Source organism: Apis florea, unplaced genomic scaffold, assembly GCF_048593485.1.
Source record: "Apis florea isolate Af1SG1 unplaced genomic scaffold, ASM4859348v1 contig_3798_pilon, whole genome shotgun sequence".
In the NCBI taxonomy this organism is placed as follows: domain Eukaryota; kingdom Metazoa; phylum Arthropoda; class Insecta; order Hymenoptera; family Apidae; genus Apis; species Apis florea.
In genome coordinates, this window is record NW_028256860.1 from 1,888,416 (window position 1) to 1,912,977 (window position 24,562).

At 26.4% G+C, this 24,562-nt stretch overlaps 2 protein-coding genes across 4 annotated transcripts in view; one reads left to right on the forward strand and one right to left on the reverse strand.

The window, feature by feature from the left end:
• LOC100867265 (angiogenic factor with G patch and FHA domains 1) overlaps positions 1–11,239 on the reverse strand; it is a 30,191-nt gene extending 18,952 nt beyond the window's left edge. The window contains 9 exon segments of the mRNA XM_003689767.4: positions 7,778–7,877; positions 8,229–8,671; positions 8,763–8,923; positions 9,223–9,341; positions 9,343–9,377; positions 9,586–9,744; positions 9,823–10,065; positions 10,197–10,401; positions 11,109–11,239. Coding sequence (XP_003689815.4) covers positions 7,778–7,877; positions 8,229–8,671; positions 8,763–8,923; positions 9,223–9,341; positions 9,343–9,377; positions 9,586–9,744; positions 9,823–10,065; positions 10,197–10,379 — 1,443 coding nt within the window. The 5' untranslated portion in view covers positions 10,380–10,401; positions 11,109–11,239.
• Positions 11,240–11,250: 11 nt separating this feature from the next.
• Rme-8 (receptor mediated endocytosis 8) lies at positions 11,251–23,493 on the forward strand. 3 transcript variants are annotated; one of them, XM_086915887.1, is made up of 18 exons: positions 11,251–11,672; positions 12,233–12,500; positions 12,937–13,782; positions 14,496–14,939; positions 15,031–15,441; positions 15,537–16,102; positions 16,274–17,189; positions 17,279–17,635; positions 17,718–17,909; positions 17,979–18,491; positions 18,662–19,240; positions 19,316–19,745; positions 19,842–20,124; positions 20,223–20,436; positions 20,523–20,708; positions 20,788–20,928; positions 21,030–21,270; positions 21,356–23,493. In XM_086915887.1, the coding sequence occupies exons 1-18, from the start codon at positions 11,626–11,628 to the stop codon at positions 21,469–21,471; spliced, it is 6,750 nt and encodes a 2,249-aa protein (XP_086772013.1). In that variant the 5' UTR covers positions 11,251–11,625; the 3' UTR covers positions 21,472–23,493. The 3 variants fall into 3 exon arrangements, with proteins under 3 accessions (XP_086772013.1, XP_012340230.2, XP_003689816.2); XM_012484776.3 differs by having other exon boundaries at positions 11,251–11,668; XM_003689768.4 differs by having other exon boundaries at positions 11,251–11,668; positions 14,571–14,939.
• Positions 23,494–24,562: the final 1,069 nt, after the last annotated feature.

Here is a 24,562-nt window from a genome sequence, read left to right on the forward strand (position 1 = left end):
GCAAAGGATATTTGCATTTTTCTTGATTATATCCTATTTTATTTTCATACTTTCAGAGTATCAAAGTAAAATGATAAGTATTTGTCAATTCAATTTATGATATATCAATTTATCTTTATTCTTTTAAATATAAAGTTACCTAAAATTGATATTAAAATAATTATTATCGTAATTATTACTGACAAAAATTAAGGAACAAAATAGTTCTCCAAAAATTATCACTTACTTTGCTTCTTAAGATTCACAAGTCAAGCATAAAAACTGTATATTACAATAAAGTAATATCGAACGTATTATTCGTATACCAAAATTCTTAAGTAATTACTTCGTTTCTTAATTGTTCTCAGTAAATACGAAAAATATACATATAAAATGGAATAAGCAAAATATACCGATCCGAAATATATTTTTGCGTCAAACTCGGGTACGTTCCTTCGTGCGAGCGTTAAAATCAAAGCCGTACGGATAAATAATCGAAATTGCAGACATGCAAGAAGCAAAGAAAACGCTTGGGAGGCAGGGGAGGGGGCAATCGCTGGACGTAGCCGGGGGGGAGGGTTTTTTTCTCAGTTTTCGACGATGATCTCTCAACGTTGTCCCGAATTCCAAAGACAATGGGGCCCCTCCGGGGCAACCGAGGGAGGTCGAGAGCTGATCCTCGCCGTATCCTTGCACTCTCTTGCCTCTCTGCATTACATAATATCGAAACGACCTTGCGTTCCGTCGTACCACCTGCGGCAGGACTGCACACGTACACTTGGTGTACAACTTCCGCTCGGAACCCTCTCGCTCCCTCTCTCCCTCTCTCTTTTTCTCCTCCTCCATCCTCCTTCATCTCCTTTCCTTCGCCTCTCTTTCGCAACCTTTTCCACCGTCCTCTCTGGCCCGACCTTTCGGTCTCCGTTCCACGCCCGGCTCCGTGCATTCTGCCCCGTGCCTTTTTCTTCTCTTACCACTATTTTTGCTTTCGTCGGAAGAAAAAGGGGCCGGTGGATGAATAGAAGGCGCGCACAAGGCAGAGGAGCGAGCAGGAGGAGGACGCCAGCAACAGGTTTTGGCGGACAAACAGGAGACCGGGTGAGTCGTGAGTCAAGATCTACGATTCACTTTTATCCGGCTCTTTTCTTTCTCTTTCTCTCTCTTTCTTTCTTTCCTTTTATTTTATCTTTCTTCCTTTCTCTCTCTCCCCTACAACCTCGCTGTTCAACGTGGCGCGAATCAAAACACTCTCGATCCAGACTTGCCGACGATTATACGGGGGAGAGGGGAGGGGGAGGAAACGAAAGCTAAAAGCGAATTGGAGACGAAGGGGATGCAGTTCGAAATCGAGATAATCGGAACGTTGTTGTTGCGTCGCAGTTTAATGTACTTATCATTATTCACTTATGAGTATTAGTGCACACGTGTTAATGTATTCACGGATGTGTAATATACTTGGGAACCCGATTCTAAGTCAAGAAGTCGAGAAAGCAAACATCAATTATTGGACAAACATAAAAATCTATACTCCCATCCTTTTCTAATGTTAATATATGAATATAATAACTAAAACGTATAAAATAAAAAATTAATAACACAAGTTATTCTTTAGTTTCTTATGCGTTTAATAGATAATTTTAATTAATATTGATAATAGTGATTGAAATAACAATTATAGATTTAGAATAATTTAATGCCAAAAAACTTTACAAAAAAAAGTTCTATAAATTTCAAATATAATTTTCTTAATTTTCTTATTATATATTAGATTATTAATTTTATCGTGTTATAGTGTTTTATTATATATCATCATTCTCTATTATTCTACTATTTAATTTTATTAAATTCTATAATTTTCTAATTAAATTACATTGTACCAAAAATATTGGTACTTTTGAGCAATAATGTATATAAAATTGAAGCAATTGAAGAAAATCTATAAGTTTTAAATACAAGAAACATAATTAATCAACGATACACATTATTGCACTACCGATATTATCTTTGATTTATGTTTAGAAAGTTGCTTTCAACGCAACGAATCGAGATTTATTGCAACTAAAGTTGATTTTCATACGACACTGTTACCTTATCAAGATTCATAGTTTCGTTACGGTTTATGTAACGATACGCACATATAAACTATAGAAAAAAACATTGACATATAAAAAAATATCGATATTAAACTATATTATTTTTTGTGAGCTAAATCCACATTTATCAAAGTCTGAATGAAAAGATATAATTCAATCGATGTATCTATATTTATAAAATGAATGATAACATATAAAATCTGTAAAATATAAAATATTTGTAAAACATAAAATATTAAATTTAAATATTTAAATCATGTTCTGTATGCTTCAAAGAATTATTGCAAATTTCAACGATGATATTTATAATTTCTCACATCCTAAAATATTTTTTTTATAAAATCGCAATTTATTCCATTTTTTCAAAAAAAATTTATGTTGTGTTTTTAATGAGATAAAACAATAATATCTGCGTAATAAATCTTAATATGTATAACATAGAATTTACTTCTTTATCAGTTTTAAAAACTTCTAAACTTCATTCTTATAATAAGCAAATATTAAAAATTCGAAAAAGTTTCTAAGTAAGAGTATAAATAAGATTAAATTATCATAATTATAACTTATAGAGAAAAATTAAATAAAACTATTATCAATTAATCAAACTAATAATGTATTATGTTCGTTATATTCTTCTGAGCTGACGTTGAAGATCAATTATTATATTACATCTAAAATTATTATCACATCAAAGAATTATCACGTTTAAAAATGACTAACAAAAAAAAAATTAAATAATAAAATCATTAAAAATAAAGATCATATAAATTAACATTAATCAAGTTTTTTTGAAAAAAGAATTGTCTTAAATATTAATTACGATATCATTGATTATAAACAATTAAAAATTTTTAAAAACTAGAAATTTGAAACAATATAATACCTAATATATAAGAGTTCAATTCTGTTTCTAATTGCATCGATATATAAAATCTTTTTAATTTCCAACGCGAACCCTATTATACTTCTCAAAGAGAAATCGTAGAAAGCTCTTCCAATAGAAGATTTTATGGAAGCACCACGAGGCCTCATTCTCTGCGCGTTGGATTATTTATTGCGTCATTAATCAATCAGGTTTTTCCTCGCGGTACTGTAAAGGGCAAGAAAATGCAATATGGAAATGAATGTAAATCGTAAAAGGCACTACCGTGGATGTTCACGCTGTAACCGTGAAATGGCTCGCAACAGCCGGTCTACGTGAAAGTCCATAAAATGAAATTGTTGCAGTTTCCGAATGCACTTTAAGGTTGCCTTCACGAGGCAGCGAATTGTAACGCGTTGCATCGATTGCGTTTCAGTTGCAATTGTTTAACGATCGGCGTTACGAGTCGGCTTAACTTTACAGTTCCAAGTTAAATTGTAAGGTTATTGCATTATTTATAAGTGACAGAATGCGACTAAATAAAGAAAATTGAACGAATAATAAAATTAAATGTTTGAAAAAATAGATAAATAAAAAGAAAAAGGAACATCACCAAAATATAACACAGAACAATTTTAAGATTAATAACTATTTTTCAAACAAATAGACAACATAGATAGATTATCTGAAAAAATTATAAAGCAAGATATGTTTACACAAAAAAAAAAAAAAATTATACTTATTGTTATCAAAATGATATTTATCAAAATGAAGATGAAATTCGATAAAAATAAAACGAAATGAAATGAATCATAGAAGAAAATGGAAATAAAAATCAATGTTATATTTGGATTATTAATTCACGAACAGTATCATTCATAATTCTACGAAAAAAATGAGATTAAATTTTCTTAAATATTTAACTGCTCATTGCATCTATATATTGACGTGAACAACACAAAATTATCAAAGCTTCAAAAGAATATTTCCCATAATTCCAAAGATACAATAATACAGAAAGATTGAATTTCAAGATTTCAAATTTTAATTTTCAACTTAAAAATTCATAATAAATAAATATCTTTTTTCTCTTCTCTCCGAAAAGAGTCAATAGTAAAAAGTGTTCGTTGCATCGGAAAGCACTTAAATAAACGAACCTGCCAAGATTTCATTCGGTCAGATAGGACACGAATCCACCTACACCTGTTAATGGCACTTTCATAGCATGGGACAATTTTATACTTTATCGTATGCTCGTGGTTTAGTGGCAATCGCCATTCGAGGGCTTTACAATGTCTGGTTTGCGAACTCTCGGAAGCGAACATGCGGATTCACCCCTCGTCATCCGTCTCTCTTCCATCTTCCTTCTCCTACATTTTCACCCCCGTTGTACGACCGAGAGTGTGTTTCTAGTTTACGATGTAGGTCATACAGATTCAACGAAGAGAAACCGCAGAAATAGGTACAGTTACAGTTAAAAATATTTGATACAATGTGAAATAATACACTGCAACATTGATTAATTTATCGAAGAATTTAAATTATTTTTCTCACATAATTAAATTAACGATTTATCGAGAAATTCAAAGTGTTTTATTATATTTGGAAAAACTATCCATTTAAGCATTAGAGTTTGTAATTTATTAATTAATTAATTGATTATTTTATATTTATAAATGTATAAAGTATGTGATATTTTTGATGAATCTAAAATTTTTCATGAGAAACCAGCTTATCAAATACGTTTCAAAATGTAAAACGAAATATGCGCGAATATATTATATAATTTTATATTCAAGATAAACTGTAATAATCACCGTATGAAATTATTAAGTCGTACATCATATTTCCGTCTTCAATTATATGATTAAATCTTCGTATTCGCGTGAAATTATACCATTTCTCTTCGAAATGAAACAAAACTAAAAAAAACTACATCGTATCTCAAATCAATTTTCTTTTTTCTGCATTACAAATATTCGTAAAACATATATATTTATTATCCGTATAATTACTTCGATATACGATGATAGAGATCATTTTACGAGAAAAAAGTATTCGAAAGAGAATCATTATCCATTATTCAAAAACAGATTACAAGACGGGGAGTTTGGAGATCGTCACAGATAAATTTACCATAATTTGCCAAGAAAGATAAAGTTTAGAGGTAAATTTAGCAGATACGCGTCAAGGTATACAGAGACGAGAGAAAACAACATTCTCTCGCTCTGTCTATGTTTCCTTTCTCCCTCGATCCACCCCCACAAGAGTGGAGCAACACGCCATCTCCCTTCCTTAAGCTCAGAGAGCGTGCAATAGAGCATACGATGCGTCTAGACAAAATAATGATTTGGATTTCAATACATTTGCATTCATTACCCAGGGACACCTCTTCTGTCGTACCCTCTCCCTCTCTGCTGCTCCCGTTTTCGTCTCTGCAAAGATCCCCTCTACTATTCCGTTTCATGTCTCGCAGAGTTACGCTCGTTATCATACGAATGCTCTGGTCGTGCCGTCGGCGCTCGTTTCGTTGCTGTCGAAATGCGATGCGGCCGGACGAGTAAGCAGCACCACCAGAACCAGCTTGCTGTCTGGCTTTTGCAAACATATGTATCGCGTCCATGGATAGACACGTATATATGCATACGTGTGTATCGGCAAAGTATCGGATGGATCAGAGGGTGATCATGGCGATTCGATAGTGTGAGAGGCAGAGAAGAGGAACGGAGAAAGCGTACAAGGGGATGAGCAACGATAATACTAGCAGGAATTTGTAGTTTTTAACGCTTTGCCTAAAAAAAGGCAAACGAAATCGGATTGCGAATTTTCAGCGGCGCGGATCAATGGAAATGTTCGATTTAGATGGACAAAAGTAATTATAATCGATTATAATTATCGAAAAAAAACTATTATAGCACTTTGTGCAAATATGTTATAAATAGATGTAAGACGAATGCGAATATTATTAGTTATATTATTACTATATATTAGAATATGAATTCCATTTATACTTTTGATGTTTTATAATATGTTTTGATTCAGTAAATGATTCTTTTTTAATTTTATCGTAGATACATCATTCGAAAATATATTTAAAATTTATACATCATAGTTTAAAAGAAATATTTTTTTCGCTTATTATAAATCTTGGAGAAATACTTGCAAACATTTATTGGTCATTGGAAAAATTAAAAATTATATAATTTATTATAAAACTTGAAGAATTTTAAACGTCAAAGTGATCATAAAACATAGATTTTTTTTCTTTTCTCATTTTATTCATGCAATTTATTGATGTTTTTAATGGATTTTTATTTTATTTATAAAGTTTAAAAAATATTTCTATTTTGCAAGTTTTATGACTGAAAAAATTGCTTAAAAATTAAAAAAATATATATTTTTTTGATATTTTCTCTTTAAATTTTGCTTTTTAAAGTTGCAAGTTAAAATTGTGATCAAGAAGATTATGAATCAAGAAAGCTAATAATTTATACATACTATTTGAACGTCTTAAGCCGATAGATTTTTTTGCAATAAACTTGAAATAACTTTACAGTAAAAATCAAGTGACTTTTACATAATAAACGATATAAAGAATATCAAACAAATTATTATTGTAACTATGATATTTTTTAAACTCTCATAAACACTTTAAAGTATATTATTTATTTAGATTTAAATATAGATAGTTCTACGTCTTTGCCAATAATATTTTTTTTTATAATAATATATACATATTATTATAGGAAAGATAATTAAATATTTAATTTATTTTATATTTTTATTTATTTATTTTTTAATATATTTTGTTTTCAAAAAGAATTGACCGCAATGATGATGTTCAGATAATGAGTGATCATGCACTTTATATTTCTATTCATCTTTTGCTTTGGTTACACGTGTAACATCGATACCATGAACTTAGTAGTCCGATAAAACGTAAAACGAAGAGCACGCACGTCCCGTGCACGCAATTGCGGATTAATATCATCGGAATCAGATATAATAATATCAAGCAAAAAGAATATTTTCTATCGATATGTCATTTACATACTATCACTATTAGATTTTATCGTTTATTATTAGATAGATTCCAAAAAAAATTTCCAAAAAATGATGAAGATATTTGGAACAAACTTTCGGACTAGAAATATTCATCTTTAAATTAATGGTTCGTTTCATTCATTTTTATTTATTGTCATCTGGATCGATGATATTTATGCATTTAAAAAAATTTGAAAACAGAATTTTGAATATGCATATAATATAAAAGAATATATAATTTAAATAAAATCGCTATGATATTATTAAGTGAAACATATCTCTACTTAATTTAAATAAATATTCGCAATCTTGTTATATCAAATAAGAATTTATAATACAATAACTTAAATAAGAGTAATAGTTTTTTTTTTTGAAAAAGAAATGTCTTTCGTTTTCTATTAAAAAATGATTTATGCTAAGATTCATATTCATAAAATAAAGATAACAAATAGAAATCGATAGATTCTATTTATTTATTGAATTTATGAATTTATGAAATAAAATTGTGAAGAATTAAAAAAAATCAAATATTTTATCATTTTTAAATATCCTACATTATAAAGATTATTAAATATTTTAAATTAAGACGAAATTCTTTTTGTATACATTATAATATAATATATTATAATATATATAATAATAATAACTCGACAAAGTAATAGAATTGTTTAATTATTTTAATAATCATATCATTAATCAATACCATAAATTATTCTATTATTTTAAGCTTTATAGTAATTTTATATAAATCAGCTATTAAAATAAATAAAAAAAATATTATAAAAAAAACAGGACTTACCGGTTCAATCGGACCATCTCTTTCTTTTCCTAATGATTGTCCCTCAGACCAGCCCATTTTTGATAGAAGTTTAAATCCTCTGTTGTCTTTTGCGATAGAACTATAAATGAAATCATAATATAGAAATTAAATACTGCAAAAAATATAAAAAAAATTATAAAAATATAATAAAAAAATAATAATAATAATAATAAAAATTATATATCAAAATAATATAATTTATGTAAAAATATAAAAAAAAAATTAAAAAAATAAAAAAATTTAAAAAAGGATCGAAAAAAACGAAAAAAGTTATTGTTTAATAGTACATAGTACATTATTTAAAGAAAGAAAAAATTTATAAAATGTTTAAATTTTTAAATAATTATAAATATGTTTAAGAATTAAATTAAGAATTTTCATATGATAATTTTTTAAATTTAAATTTTACAACAACAAATAAATCACTTACATGTCCATTGAACTTTGTTGTGTTTTAGCATGATGATTTAAAGAACCCACACATTTTCTACGACTCTGCGCTCGATCTTGATATCCTGATGCTACCTGACTAGCAGTTGCAACATTATCTTTTTCTACACCAAACTTATGTTTCAGCCGTCGTAATTCTTGTTTATGTTGTTGTTTTTTAGAAGATTTATTTTCTTCTGCATTATTATTTTGTTGAACAAGTCCTGGCTCACAATGACCACAAGTTTCATTTCCATTGTGAATGTGACACAATAATTTTGTAGTTCCAACTTGCACAATTGAACCATGCGAAACTTCATGAGGATCAGATTCTTGTTTAGCCACAGATAACCTTTTACCATTTAAAAATGTACCATTTCTTGATCCCAAATCAGTAATTTCATATATTTTTTTATCTTCATTATATAAAAAACGGGCATGTTGCTAAAATATTAATTATTTTGTGTATATCATATCATATCATTATATACAAGCAAATTTTTTTATTTTTAATATAAGGATGTTTAAAACTTACTTTACTAATATTTATATCAGGAATAACTACAGAATGATCACCTTCTCGACCAATTGAACCACCAGTGTATGCAACAAGAAAAAGGCTTCCAACTTTTAGTTTTGGTAAAGTGGTTTCCTTAACTATGATTCTCATGCACGGTGGATATGTTTTTGCTAAATCTGAAATAAAAGTGAATTGACGAAAAATTAATCAATATATTTCAAGTTTAACATATGTTATATTATATGCAAACGCTTATTTATAGTATTAATAATTATATTAATTGTTATATTTGTAATACTATATGTATATTATTATATTATACATATATATTATTAAAATATAACGAAAAAATATCATTCAATTAAAAAAAGAAGTATTAAAAATAATCACTTAATATTTTATGTAATATTGAATCAATAAAAATTTTTTTTTTTTTTGCCAAATAATGTTGTAGGAAAACAAATTAAAAATAAACCTTGATCTTCTTCATGGTCACTGTCACTACTAGTACATAATTCTGGAGTAATGTCATTAGAACTGCTGTCACTATCATTGCTTGAACATTCACCCTCCTCGAGTTCATCTTCTGATTGTCCTCTCTTTCGCAAGTTTACGTTTTTTCCCCTCATCCTACAAGAGAGACATGTGTGCATATTAAGAGCATAGGATAATTACCTAGTGCTTGACGCCTGTATTTTTCAATTGATATGTTTGAAAGGCCATTTATTAATTCATGTATGTCATCCAAAACCTGAAAAATTAAAAATTTTCGTCTGCAAATGATTTTTTTCTTTTTCTTTTTTAAATTTAATTGCATTATATATAATAGTTTAAGTACCTTAATTGCCTTTCTAGTTTTTTGCTCCTTCTTGCCTTGCACACGTGCAGCTGCTTCATTCCCAGTTACTAGAGCTTGACTATGGAACTGATATGTTCCACTAGTTTCATCATAATAATAATATGTGCCTGTATTACCATCATAATATAAACCTTGTTTCTAAAACAATTTTTTTTTATATAATTTTTATATAAAAATTAGCAATGAAAATTTAATAATTATTATATAAATGCTTACTGCATCATAATAATATCCACTATTATAATCATAATATAAACCAGAAGTTTCTTCATAAACAAAACCAGTTTGCAATAAAGCAGATTCAGCTGCTTCTTTAACCTGTTGTATAATATCAGTTGAAGTTTTATCATTATTAATATTCCAATCTTGTGAAAGATATGATTCTTTTTCATATTCCAAAGGATTTGTTTGAGTTCCATAGTCAACTAAATTTTTTTTCTGCAATAATTTCTGACTCTCCTGAAATAAAAGTATAAATTATTTCCTATAAAATAAATATAAATTATTTCTTATACAAAAGTATAAACAAAAAATAATATATGAATAAAAAGAAAAATTTAAAATAATAAATTTAAAAACATAATTCTTACATATTCATTGAGTTTATTTCGTAACTTGGCAATTTTTTTATTTCGTTTTTTAATATGATCACGCATTCTTTGAATAAATCTTAAAACATGAGGATAATTACATAGTTCGTCTTGAAAATCCAATTCAAAATCTGATTTTATTTCTCCTTCATCACTTTCACTAGATATATTATTTTCTATCATTTTATTATTTTATCTGTAGAAACTAATAAAATAATGAAATATTTGAAATTAGTTCTTTATATAATCATGTAGAATATAATTATATATTTTATTTAATATTTATATTTTAAACTTTCCATAAAATTCTTAATTATAATTTATTGAAAAATTTTATTCATTTTTATTTATTTTTTTTAATAAAACATATGAATAATAAACTACATACAAAAATATTTTAATATTCAAACAAATTAGATTTGATTTATTAAAAAAATGATTTATATAAAAAAAATTTTAGTCCAAATTATGTTTTATTCCAAATTACGTTCTTATTCATAAATAAAATAGAACAATGTTATTATATTTTAATTATATGTATAAAAATAAGAATAATACAAATCATAAACTTATAAATAAAATTTATGCATGTATATATATATATATATATATATATATATATATATATATATAATATTTCTATTTCACATCAAGCTACTTGCTTTAATTTCTTACTATGTAAAAAATCAAAAAAAGAACTACTGAATTACGAAATGAATTAAATATATATTGTAATTTTCACAAATTACGATATCTTTTTCTTTTAATTTCAATTATTTTATAATGTATATATATTTAACGAATAAATGTATCTATAACAACAAACTTACGATTACGTAGAATTAGTTTGGTTATATCAACAAAAATTAATTCATAATTTCATTTATTTAAAACACTAATGTAATTCTCTACCTTTTATATCGCTTTAAATTATGTATTCTTTTCTTTATGAAGACAAATTTAAGAAATTACTTCAAAGAAAATATATCTATTAACATAAGTAAAGACACAAAACTATACATATATATAACAAATAAGTGAAGTTTTCCACTATGACTATGATCATTCTGCCATCTGGAAACAGCTGTTTGTTAACACCCCTAAGCATCATGGCCGCTCCCAGTCCAATGGAGCCGTCGAAAATGTCATTAGTCGGTTAAAACACGATCAAATAGTGCCTAAATATTATTCGTTTTCGCGTAACACATAAATATTGTATACGCGATTCAAATCTATTTTGTGTTTTTTGTGTTTGTCATTTTGAAAATGATTTTCGTGTGATTTCTTCTTAATTCGTATGCGAATGTCCCTCCTACGCTATATATCTTTTATAAACAATAACCAGTGTTTTGTTAAAACATTATTTAAAATAATACTCACATTGCATTATCAGGACATGTTACAATGATGCCGATAAAGGATAATCAGGATGTGGCATGTTTTCTGGTCACCAAACACTCATGGAAAGGAAAGTAAGTGCGTGTTTTTTAATTCCTGTTGCTTTGTCAAATGTTTTCGTATACATATAAATAATAATGAACAATTGACAATACAATATATAAATACAATTTAATGTATTATAAATTCATTATAGAAAAAAAGAATTCTAATTCTGTACATATGTACATATTTTATATGCATTTCAAATGTAACAATAGATTAATATAAATGATTTATGATATAATAATATAAAAACAATTAAATCAAAATTATTTACACTTTTTTTATGTAATTATTAATTATTTAATAGTGGAATATTAATATTATGAATGTTATAAATCAATAAAATAATATGATATATTTTTAACATATTGTATATGTTATTATATCTAATACTATTAACTAGTTATAATTGAATATATTGAAATTAAATAATTTTTATAATTATTTTTAATATATCTTTTTTATAATTTTATTATATAACATTTCTATATAATATTTCAATTTTATTATATATTTTTATATATTTTAAATAAATATTAATATTGTTATATAATAATAATATTCATTAAAAAAATTATTTTATTTTTATCTAGATATAAGCGTATCTTCTCAATTGGATCTATGGGCATAACAACATATAATCCAACTACATTAGAAGTCACAAACAAATGGGAATATTCAGATTTTATAAGTGTACAACCAACAAACAGAAATCAATTAGGTTTGCATGAATTTAGTATAACAATGCGCAAAGAACGTAAAGTTGACAATATGAAATTTAGTTCAGAATATAGAGCACATTTATTAACTGAAGCTCTCAAATATAGAAATCAATTTGCTGAAAAACCGAAAGAAATTTTGGTGAGTTATATATTTTTTAATATAATATATTCAAGAAATAACATTATTAAAGTTTAATCAAATTTCTTATCAACTTAGCCATATGGTTAGTATACAATAGCCTATAATGTATTAATAGTATTTGTTACCAGTTATCTGCATAACTAACACATATTATTTTTATAATATTATGCTATCATATATAATTTCCATTAATTCAATGTTTTTATCAAATTTTATATATATTACATATTTAATATTCTTTAGATTAATAACTAAATAAAATTAAAAATATTCATATAATAAATAAATTATTATTTTATATTTTATATATTATTACATTTTAAATATATATTTATATATGTATAAATATTATATATAATATAATATTTATATATGTTTAATATTATATATTTATTAAATTATATATATATTAAAATATCTTTATTGTCTCTAGAGATATCAAGCTTATAAACATCATTGGTCTGACACAAGATTGCCTGTTGTATTAGAAGTGACACCATATAGTCTTGATCAATTAGATCCAGCAACCAATATGGTATTAGCCAGTTATTGTTATAAAGATTTTGAAGGAATTCTTACAATAAAAGATTATCCTAATGGCTTTGTAATTGTTTGTGGTGGATTTGGACGTTTACATCTTTTTGCTTCTCAACACATGGAAGAAATTAAAAAAAAACTGCTGGAATCAGCTATGAACAACTTAGGTATCAGCATAAAAGTTTTGAAAGAACCAATCAAATTAGATGATTTTATTGCTCAGAGATTGGGTAAATTTAGTGGTGATGAACATATAACAAGTGTATCAGAATTTACTGTTCACAAATATTCACCTAGACATATAGATCCTCAAAGAAGAACTCTTTGTCTCTCTGATACTTGTTTATTAGAAAGAGATCCTCAGACATACAATATTTGTACTCTTAGACCTTTATCAGATATTTTCGCATTGATTCGTGATAATGAAAATCCACAATTGTTTACTATTCAATATCTTAATGGTCAAATGCGCAGTTATACTGCAACAGATAGAGATTCTTTATTAGCTTCTTTATTGGATGGAGTTAGAGCATCTGGTAATAGAGATGTTCATGTCAGAATGTATGCAATACCTAGAGGGAAAAGACTTGGACCTCTTAATTTACCTGTTGATGAAGAAGTTGAAACAACTCATGTTAAGTTTCTTCAGCAACCACCAAATGGACGTAGTTTTGCTGAAATTTTGGAAAGATTTAATGCCAACATTCCTTACAGTGGTCTTAATTACTCTATTACACAAGATGTAAGACATATTTGATATATTTAATATTATATATACAGGTGTTGATATATTTAACATCTTTAAAGGATCTAGAGGCCAAAACAAATACAAAAATTTCGGTTGGAATTTTATTTATTAAGTTATAAGTTATAATATTAGATAAAATTACGCAAAGACAGTAGTCTAACGGTAGTACGATACGATGAAAATAAAAGTATTTCACTTTATCTCTTATCTTATTTTATCTAATATTAATATAAATTTCAATCATACTAAATAAATACCTTAATAAATACAATTTCAACCGAAGTTTTTATAAAAATTTTTGTGCTTGTTTTAAACTCTAGAATCTCACAAAAGTATACAAATATATTAATATCCTATATGTAATATTAAATTTCTGTATGTGTCATATTATTAAATAAATGTTATAAAATAAGCATGATGCAGTGCATTAAAGCGGTGATGGCCTATTAAATTTAAGTTAAATGAGAAGAAATAATAAATTATAGTTGTCTATACAAACTGGAATAAATTCAATAAATATATATATAAAGAAATTAGTTTTAATAATTTTTATTGCTTGTTTTATTTTATTATATCTATTTTTTGCATATTATTAAATTTTCATGATACAACTAAGAGTTATTAAATTTAAATATAAGTTATATTTAACAATATTAAATTAACAAATAGATTGTATAGTAAGCTGAACAGATATTTTTTTTGTCCAGGATGTTGTACCGCTTGAATGGACTGTAACAACATTACAACTTCGAATTTACCATATGATGAATAACTACTTACAGGGTCTTTTTACTGAAAATAAAGATAAAATTATTCTTGGTGCTCTAAATGCATTGGTTAATAAAGATTTAGAAACAAATAGTGAAATAGAAGCACAATTTCATGCTTTAAGAAGATTGGTAGCTAGTAAAATTGGTTTTACTGCATTTACAACTCTTCTTGGATTTAGAGAAGCTATTGGACATAAGGTTGTAAAAGCTTTGAAAAGACAAGATTATGGTGTAACACAAGCTGCTATAGATTGCATTTGTGCTCTCATGCAACCAATGCATGATGATTGTGATTTAAGACAAGAGCAATTAAATAAAAGTAGTCTTCTTAGTAGTAATAAATTTTTGGAAAATTTACTTGATATGTGGGTTAATCATATAGTAAGTGTAAAAATAAAAAATATTTTGATTTTTCTTAACAATAATTATTTTTCTATGTAAAATGATAACATTATTTTTATAAATATTTCAGAATCATGGTACAGGTGCTCTGGTAGTTTCTGCCATGCTTGATCTTTTAACTTTTGCTTTATGTGTGCCATATAGTGAAACAACTGATGGCAAACATTTCGATAATCTTCTAGAAATGGTTGCTGCAAGAGGAAGATCACTTTTTAAACTATTCCAACATCCATCATTAGCTATTGTTAAAGGCGCTGGATTAATAATGAGAGCGATTATCGAAGAAGGTGCACCGGAAGTTGCTGCAAAAATGCAAGAACTTGCCCTTGCTGAAGGAGCATTACCAAGACATCTATTAAATAGTCTTTTTACTATTGGTACTGATGGTAGACTGCTAACACATAGACAATTGTGTAGACATCTTGTAGGACTTTGGGTTACAGGACATCCTACAGCTATGGGATTGTTAAAAAGAATTATGGTAAATTAGTATTATTGATTGAGCTTATAATATCATTTTCATTTAATTACAAAAATGAAAGTATCTAAGTTTGTATTCATTGTATATTTATACAGCCTGTTGGTTTATTAAATTACTTAGACTCCGATGAAAAAGTGCCAGATTCATTTCTTGAGAAAGAACGATTAAACAATCGCGACAATTTAAAAATAGCTATAGATCATGCATCGAAAAATAAAAAAAGTCCGCAATGGATTGCGATCGAACGGCAAATGCGTGTAGTTGAAAAACATGTAGAACATGCTCTTCAACATTGGGGTGCTAGGATTGGAATCGAACGCAAAGAGAAAATCAAAGAACGTCCGATAGTATTAAGAAAACGTAGAGAAAGAATTAAATCGGAAGCAAATTGGAATTTGTTTTATTATAAATTCAATCAAGATCATTCACTGCCAAACTTAATTTGGAATCATAAAACACGCGAAGAATTAAGAACTGCACTTGAGAATGAAATACGCGCATTCAGTTCTGATAAAGATTTGGCAGGAGGAACTCTAATTGCTTGGAATCATAGAGAATTTGAAGTACAGTACCAGTGCCTGTCAGATGAAGTGAAAATCGGTGATTATTACTTGAGACTTTTGTTGGAAAAAGACAGCCCCGACAGTCCAATAAGAAAATCGTATGTACAATACAATTTTAAGATTTTAATTATTTTTATTTGCAGTTCAGAAAAAAAGGATTAAATTATTATTTATATTTATATTTATTTAAAATTTTTTATACATATATGTTATACATATTAAATAAGTAAATAAATAAATATAATAATAAATTATTATTTTTATCATAGGTATGAATTTTTTAACGATTTATACCATAGATTCATACTAACAACAAAAGTTGAAATGAAGTGCCTTTGCTTGCAAGCAATGACTATAGTATATGAGCGATACTATGAAGATATTGGTCCATTTTCAGATACAAAATATATAGTAGGAATGCTGGAACGTTGTACAGATAGAATGGAACGTGATAGATTAGTCATGTTCATAAATAAACTTATATTACACAGAAGAAATGTAAAAGATATAATGGATCAAAATGGAGTACGCACATTAGTGGATCTTTTAACTTTGGCTCATTTACATACATCTAGAGCAGTTGTACCTACACAAACTAATGTAATAGAAGCAGGACCACAACAACAACAAATTATGGAAAAAGAATGGTATTATAACGATGGAGATCAGCGTAAAGGTCCTATAAGTTTAAAAGAATTAAAAGAATTATATTTAACAAATCAAATTATATATAAAACAAAAGTTTGGGCACAAGGATTAGATGGATGGCGTATGATTTCACAAGTACCACAATTAAAATGGACATTAGTTGCAAAAGGAACACCAGTAATAAATGAAAGTGAATTAGCAACATTGATTCTAAATATTTTAATCAAAATGTGCGAATATTTTCCAAGTAGAGATGTCGATGACGCGGTAATCAGGCCTCTACCGCGTATGAAACGGTTATTATCTGATCTTCAGTGCCTACCTCATATTGTTCAACTTTTATTAACGTTTGACCCGGTTTTAGTTGAGAAAGTAGCTACTTTGTTATGTGAAATAATGCGAGATAACGCAGATGTCTCAAAAATTTATCTTACTGGAGTCTTCTACTTCATATTAATGTACACTGGTTCAAACGTTTTACCGATAGCGAGATTTTTGCAATTGACTCACACAAAACAAGCTTTTAGAAATGATGATGTAAGTAAAGTTTTTATTTTTGTTCATTATAAACAAATCATATGTCATATAACATTTTATTATATATAACATTTAACATAATATCATAGAATGCATCATCAGACATCATGCAACGAAGTATTCTTGGACAACTTTTACCAGATGCAATGGTTAGCTATTTGGAAAATCATGGTGCGGAAAAGTTTGCGCAAATATTTCTTGGTGATTATGATACACCAGAAGCAATATGGAATGCGGAAATGAGAAGAATGCTTATAGAAAAAATAGCGACTCATATTGCAGATTTTTCACCGAAATTAAGAAGCCATACTATGGCTAGATATCAATACATCGCTATACCCGCTATAAGATATCCACAATTAGAGAAGGAATTATTCTGTCAAATATTCTATCTGAGACATCTTTGTGATACTGTAAGATTTCCACAATGGCCTATTCCTGAACCTGTAAGTTACAAAAAATAATTATGAAATAATTTTCATCAATTTTCATCTTAGTACATTTAATATAGTAATATGTAATATTTAGGTACGTTTATTAAAAGATGTATTAGATGCATGGAAAAAAGAAGTAGAAAAAAAACCGCCATTGATGACAGTAGATGAAGCTTATAAAGTCCTTCAATTAAATAGTGGAAAACAACATAATGAAGCTGAAGTCAGAAAGTCATATTATAAACTTGCACAAATGTATCATCCTGATAAAAATCCACAAGGCCGAGTAAGTTGAATTTAAATCTTATAAAATACTAATATATTAAATTTTTCATAGAAATATTTTTGTTCATAGGATAAATTCGAGGCTGTTAATCAGGCATATGAATTTTTATGTAGTCGAAGTTGTTGGTCAACTGATGGTCCAAATCCTGATAACATAGTGCTTATTTTAAGAACACAGAGCATTCTTTTCCATAGATATTCCGATGAACTTAGACCATATAAGTATGCTGGTTATCCGCAATTAATCAAAACAATCAAATTAGAAACAGACGATGAACAATTATTTTCGAAGTCTGCACCACTATTGGCTGCTGCTAGCGAACTTGCATATCATACAGTACATTGTTCTGCATTGAATGCGGAAGAGCTTCGTAGAGAAGGAGGATTAGATGTTTTATTAGAAGCTTATACACGATGCGTTTCTGTTCTAAATAAATCGAGTAAGTCTAATGATATAGCAGTGCAAGTATGCATGCATATCACTAGATGTTTCTCGGTTGCTGGATCATTTAGAGGTTGCAAAGACAGAATTATTGAATTACCACAATTAGTTAAAGATCTCTGTAGAATATTACATTTCAAGGTTAGTGAAATACACAACTTATAATTTTATTTAATTAATATATTCTATTACATTTTTAATATTTTTTTAAATAAAATTATCAATCATAAAGAATGCATAAAATCCAAAGTTATTTAAAATTACTAACAATTTAAAATAATAATATTGTAATATATAATATTTCCTTACAGCATTTAACAAAATTATGTTCAGTGGCCACAGAATGTGTTTCTTCTCTTGCTTCAGACAGTGTGTTACAAATGCAATTGCTACAATCTGGTGCACTGTGGCATTTATTATTATTTATGTTTAATTACGATTATACGTTAGAAGAAGGTGGTGTTGAACGAAATCAAGATGAAAATCGTCAGGAAGTAGCAAATAATTTGGCGAAACTAGCAGTTCGAGCGTGTGCCAGATTAGGTGGTTACATGATAGGAGAAAATGAAACACCTGTTAATCCTGTCACTGTTGCTGCATTAGAAATTTTATTAACGCCTTATTTAGCTCGTCAACTCGCAAATGATAAACCAGAAGAAATATTAAAAATTCTGAATTCAAATTGTTTAAATCCATATTTAATTTGGGATAATGGAACAAGAGCAGAATTGAATGAATACTTGGAAAATAAACGACAAGAAAGATTAAACGGCAATGATAATTTTGAACATGATTTTAGTGATTTTAAATATAGCGTCCATGCTGGTGAACTTATTATTGGAGAAATATTTGTAAAAGTATATAATGAACAACCCAACTTTCCTATAGAGGTAATTTAATGTTGCATAATATTTTTTTATACAAAATTAAATTAGTAATTTAAAAATTAAATAAATTTTTTGCAGAATCCCAAGAGTTTTACAATTAATTTACTTGATTTTTTATCTGAATCATCAAATTATTTAGTATCGATGAATAACATAGCATTAGCTAAGAAAGATCAAGAGAAATTGGAACATATTGTTATGTCTTTAGAAGCATTAAGAAATGTAATTAAAAATAATCCAGGAATTGAATTACAATGTATAGGACATTTCAAATTATTATTTGAACTTTTAAGTTGCAATAATTTCAAGTTGATTCAAAAAAGTGCACTCGAAGTTATTAGTAATGTTACAAAGAATCAAGAATGTGTAGATGATATTGCGGCAAATGAAGTTATAGTACATTTATTATTAGCTTTAAATACTCTAAAAGAATATCAATTACTTATATTAGAAACTTTATATGCCCTAATGAGTTCTACAAAAATTGTAAAAGATGCATTATCTAAAGGTAAAAACATTCAATTATTAAAGATCTTATATTATATCTTTATTTCACGTTAATTTTAATAAAAATTCCATAAAATGAAAATTATGGAATTTTTAGGAGCTGTAGTATACGTTCTTGATCTATTTTGTAATTCAAGTAATACTCAAATACGTGAAGCAGCAGCAGAACTACTTGGCAAAATGTCATCTGATAAATTAGCTGGACCAAAAGTAAAATTAGATTTGTCTAAATTTTTGCCTAGATTATTTAGTGAAGCTATTAGAGATGCTCCAAAACAGTGTGTACATATGTTTGAAACAAAACATGAAAATCCTGAATTAATTTGGGATGATAACGCTAAAGCTAGAGTGTCAAGGATAGTTGGAGAATTAAAAGACGAGTATATAAATATTTCTATATATGATAATTTTCTTCTTCTTTTTTTCTTTTTTTCTTTTTTTCTTTTTTTTTTTCTTTAATTAGATCTATTTATTTTAGATATTACATGTTACAAAGACGAAATCCCAATGCAATATTAAAGTTGCCTGATACTCAAAGTAATATTGATATCGCAACAAACGAACCTGCAGTTGGAGGTGTATATCTTAGATTATTTATATCCAGTCCCGCCTGGGCTCTTAGAAAACCTAAAGAATTTTTAAGTGAACTTATGGATACTACATTAACACTTATGTCGAAAGAAAAAACCGATGTAAGTGAACAAAAAAACAAAATAAAACTAATGTTAACTATGATGTTTGAAAAAATATTGATTAATTTAATCATTCTCTGCAATAGTCAGATATGTTGGAATTAACAACACAAGCAGTAGTATGTTTACTTCAAGCACAACCAAGTTTAGCAGATCAAGTTCCATCATTAGGACATATACCAAGACTTTGTCGACAAATGGCAATGCAAAATAATCAACCATCCGTATATAAAACCGCAATATTAATACTTCATCAATTAGCAGCAAGTGAAGTGAGTTCATTAATTTTTTTTTTTTTTTTTTACATGATACATTATTTAATATCTAATATTAAATATTATATTTTTTTAGATTTGTATATCGTCTATTTGTCAAACAGAATGTATAAGTCCATTGAAACATGCTATGCAATCTAGACGAGATATGATAGCAATTGCATGTGAAACATTAAATAGACTGTTTTCAACTAATGAAGATAGACTTATAAAACAGGTAAATAAAATTTTAGATATTATTATTGACATTAAAAATTTAATTTACCATTATTAAAATATTTTGATATATTTTTCCAATATTTTAATCATTTTGAATAGGCATTAGATGCTGAAATGGTACCTTATCTGTTAAATATATTAGAGGGACGATTGGATGTAATTGAAAATCCTGCAACTGCTAAAGCTCAAATAGTCAAAGCTTTAAAAGCAATGACTAGAAGTTTGTTGTTAGGTGAAAAAGTAAATGCAATACTGGAAAAATCAAGTGTTTGGGCGGAATACAAAGATCAGCGACATGATTTATTCATTTCTAATGCAACTAATTCTGGTTATCTTACTGGTAAGATACACATAGTTATTATTTTAATTTCTATATTTAATTTTCAACATGCATAATATATTTAAATATAAATTATAATATATAGCTGGAACGCCGGTATCTGCTGGTTACTTAACAGCTGGTCCCAGTACCACTTTAAGTACCGGCCCACCTCCAGTTGACAAAGAAGATAGTTTAATTAATAGAAATGATAGTATCTGATATAGGTAGCATCTTAATTAAAAATAATAATAATAATAATAGGCAATAAGAATGCCATTTCTAGAAATTCCTATCGGTAAAACGATACCGATGTAAAGACTACATTGCCTGTGATTTTTGGCTCCTTAAAATAAGGAATTTATCAATGGAATAATGTTTTTGTTGAATTTACATTTATATTAAGATTATCATAATACAATGATACTTTTTATTATGCTATATAGGCAGATTATATAATTATGTAAGATATCATTTACAGAGATGTCAATGTGGCAAAAGATAGTATTCAATGAAAGTCTATTACAAAACAAATTTTTCTAGGAAATGTCCCTCAAACAAAATTCCCCTTCGTCGATTATAAAGATTTTTTAGACAACGTTTCATTTTGTACTTAGCAAATCTTCCAACATAACTTTTCTATGTTATTATAATAAATGGACTTACAAATTCCTAACAAATGAAGGAATAATACGTTCAATGTTTAGCGTTATTGCTATATCTAAGTGTGATTAGTATTCCTTGAAGAGATTTTTAATACTTATAAATAAATATAATATTTAGTCCAACTTGAAATGTTTAGTGTCTCATGTATCAATTAAATTTTATTGTTTCAGTTATCATCATTGCATAAAAATGTATAATCTATATTTATTAATATATCTATTCTAATCGCATTTTTCGATATAGCAAAATGTTTTAATTTTTTTTTTTACATAAATAAATTCATGATCGCTTAATATTTGTAATATAAACAGCATAAACATAAATATGCTATTTTCTTTCATATCTCAAAGGGTACAAAAGCGTTGTTATATAAACACAATTTATCATTATTTTTTCATAATCATTTCATACTTGTTTTTTTAACAAGTTTTATAAGAAAATATTATAAGCGTATATTAAACGTCTATCGAATAAATCAAACAATTTTGAATACATATAATATTATAAAAAATTGGACAAATATTTTAAAATAATATTTATTCATTATTTTGATGCAATATGTGTATATCTTTTCTTTTCTTTTTTAAAATATCAAATGTATATACAATATATATATATATATATATATATATATATATATATATATATATACATATATTGTACTTTGTTACATAGTTCGTTTTATGTACGCTTACGATCGAAAAAAAGCGCTAAAATTTCTCAGAGATACTAAAGAAGGATCTATCAAATGGAATAGATTCCATAGATAGAAAATTCCTCTTTTTCATATCAATTTCTAGTATTTTAATGAGAAATGATAATTCAATAAATATGGGCGGACATTTGTAGAACTTAGGAATATAAAATATGAAACAAAAGAAAAAAAAAACACGCTATGCGTTGTTTTTTACTTGCCATCCAATTATAATCCATCAATATTATAATACATTTTTGCTACTTTGAATCGACGAGTTGAGCGTTTACGGCATTAAATAAATAATAAAATAAACAATAAAAACATAAAAATATTAAGAAATATTAAGAAAATATAATATAATAGTTCCTCTGATAGCAAGAATATATATGTGCCTAATGGTCGCAATGTAAACATTTCTATAACAAAAGAGATAACTCAGTTCCTCTTAGATTTCAAATCTTAAATATTTCTGACATTGATAGTACGACATTTGAACAAAATTTTTTATCTCCGTACACTCGACTCGTCAATTGATTCTTTTTTTGGAGAAGTGAAAAAAAAGTGAAGTGATTAGTTAGAAAAAAAGCGATCAAGATAAAACGATCAAATTGAAAAACTTATCATGGTTATCATATGATATATAAAAATAGAATAAAAACTAATTGGCAACTATTCTTGCTATGTTATATGTAATATTGTTACTGATAATGAAGTAACTATGTAAACAAATATGAAAGAGTCTTTGTTATTTTTATGTATTTGCGCCTGAGTTCTTAAGATCGAAAATAAAATATTGTATATAAACATATATATATATATGAAAAAAGTTATACCACAGATTATTGTACGTATAATTAGAAAATAAACGATTTTGCACATGATATAATTAACAATGATCAACTATAAAGTGATAAAATTCTTTTAATTCAATTATATTTGTGAACATTATTTAATCAATCAACAAAAAAATTTTATTTTTCAGATATATTTTACTATTCCTAAGCTTCGTATATTATCATTTGTTATTGGAATGATAAAAAAATAATTTGTCTAAATTTTTAAATAAATATTAGTTATGATTATAAATAATTATTTATCTAATATATATCATAAATTTCAAGCAAGAAAATATGATATTATATTAACAATTTTGTAATTCGTATAAATATGAATATATCAATAATTAGGTTTTAATCATAATTTCATCTTATTTAGTCTTAGTTTATTTATCAAATATTCAGTGATTAAACAAATTTTTGTATTTCATAATTTTATTTATTTATTATTTTTTTTTAATAATTATTTTAAACAAACCAATTTTAATTTAACATATAATTTTATATTATAACTCAAAGATCATTTCATTTTATATGAAGATTTTAAAATTTTTAAATTCTATTATAAATTTCAATATACAGAATAATATCTATAATTATAATTTTTTATATTAAAATATTATCCAAAGAAAGTAAAATTACAAATATAAAATTTATATTTTAATGTTTTATTTAAAACGTAAATTATATGTATATTTAAAATGAAAAGAATAAAATATTAGATTGTTGCAAATAAAATATTCAAATTTTTAATAAGACTATTATGTTTATAATTTTATTGAAAATAATATTAATTAAAATTTGACTCAACAAATGCATCTATAAAAGTACAAAAGCATTATCTTTTTCTATTTAATAATTTTGTTAATTATTATAATTAATTGATTGTTATTGATAATATCTTTATTTATTTTTTATATTTGTTATACATACTTTTTAAAATTTTTATACTAATATAAACATTGTTTTTTCTCAATGCATGTTTTTTGAAAGTTTTTTTCTATTAATATTAATAATTGTTGACACATTATATAAATATATTCATTAATATATTGATAATTTTACGAAAAAAATCACATAGCAAGATTATTTTGGAAGATTATCATAAAGGGAA

Excerpts from the sequence above, each read along its gene's own strand:
- Rme-8 (XM_012484776.3), top strand. The coding sequence starts at position 11,601 with ATGATGCCGATAAAGGATAATCAGGATGTGGCATGTTTTCTGGTCACC. Across the intron at positions 12,501-12,936 it reads AAAAACCGAAAGAAATTTTG|AGATATCAAGCTTATAAACA; the intron begins GTGAGTTATATA and ends TATTGTCTCTAG. Across the intron at positions 13,783-14,495 it reads ATTACTCTATTACACAAGAT|GATGTTGTACCGCTTGAATG; the intron begins GTAAGACATATT and ends TTTTTTGTCCAG.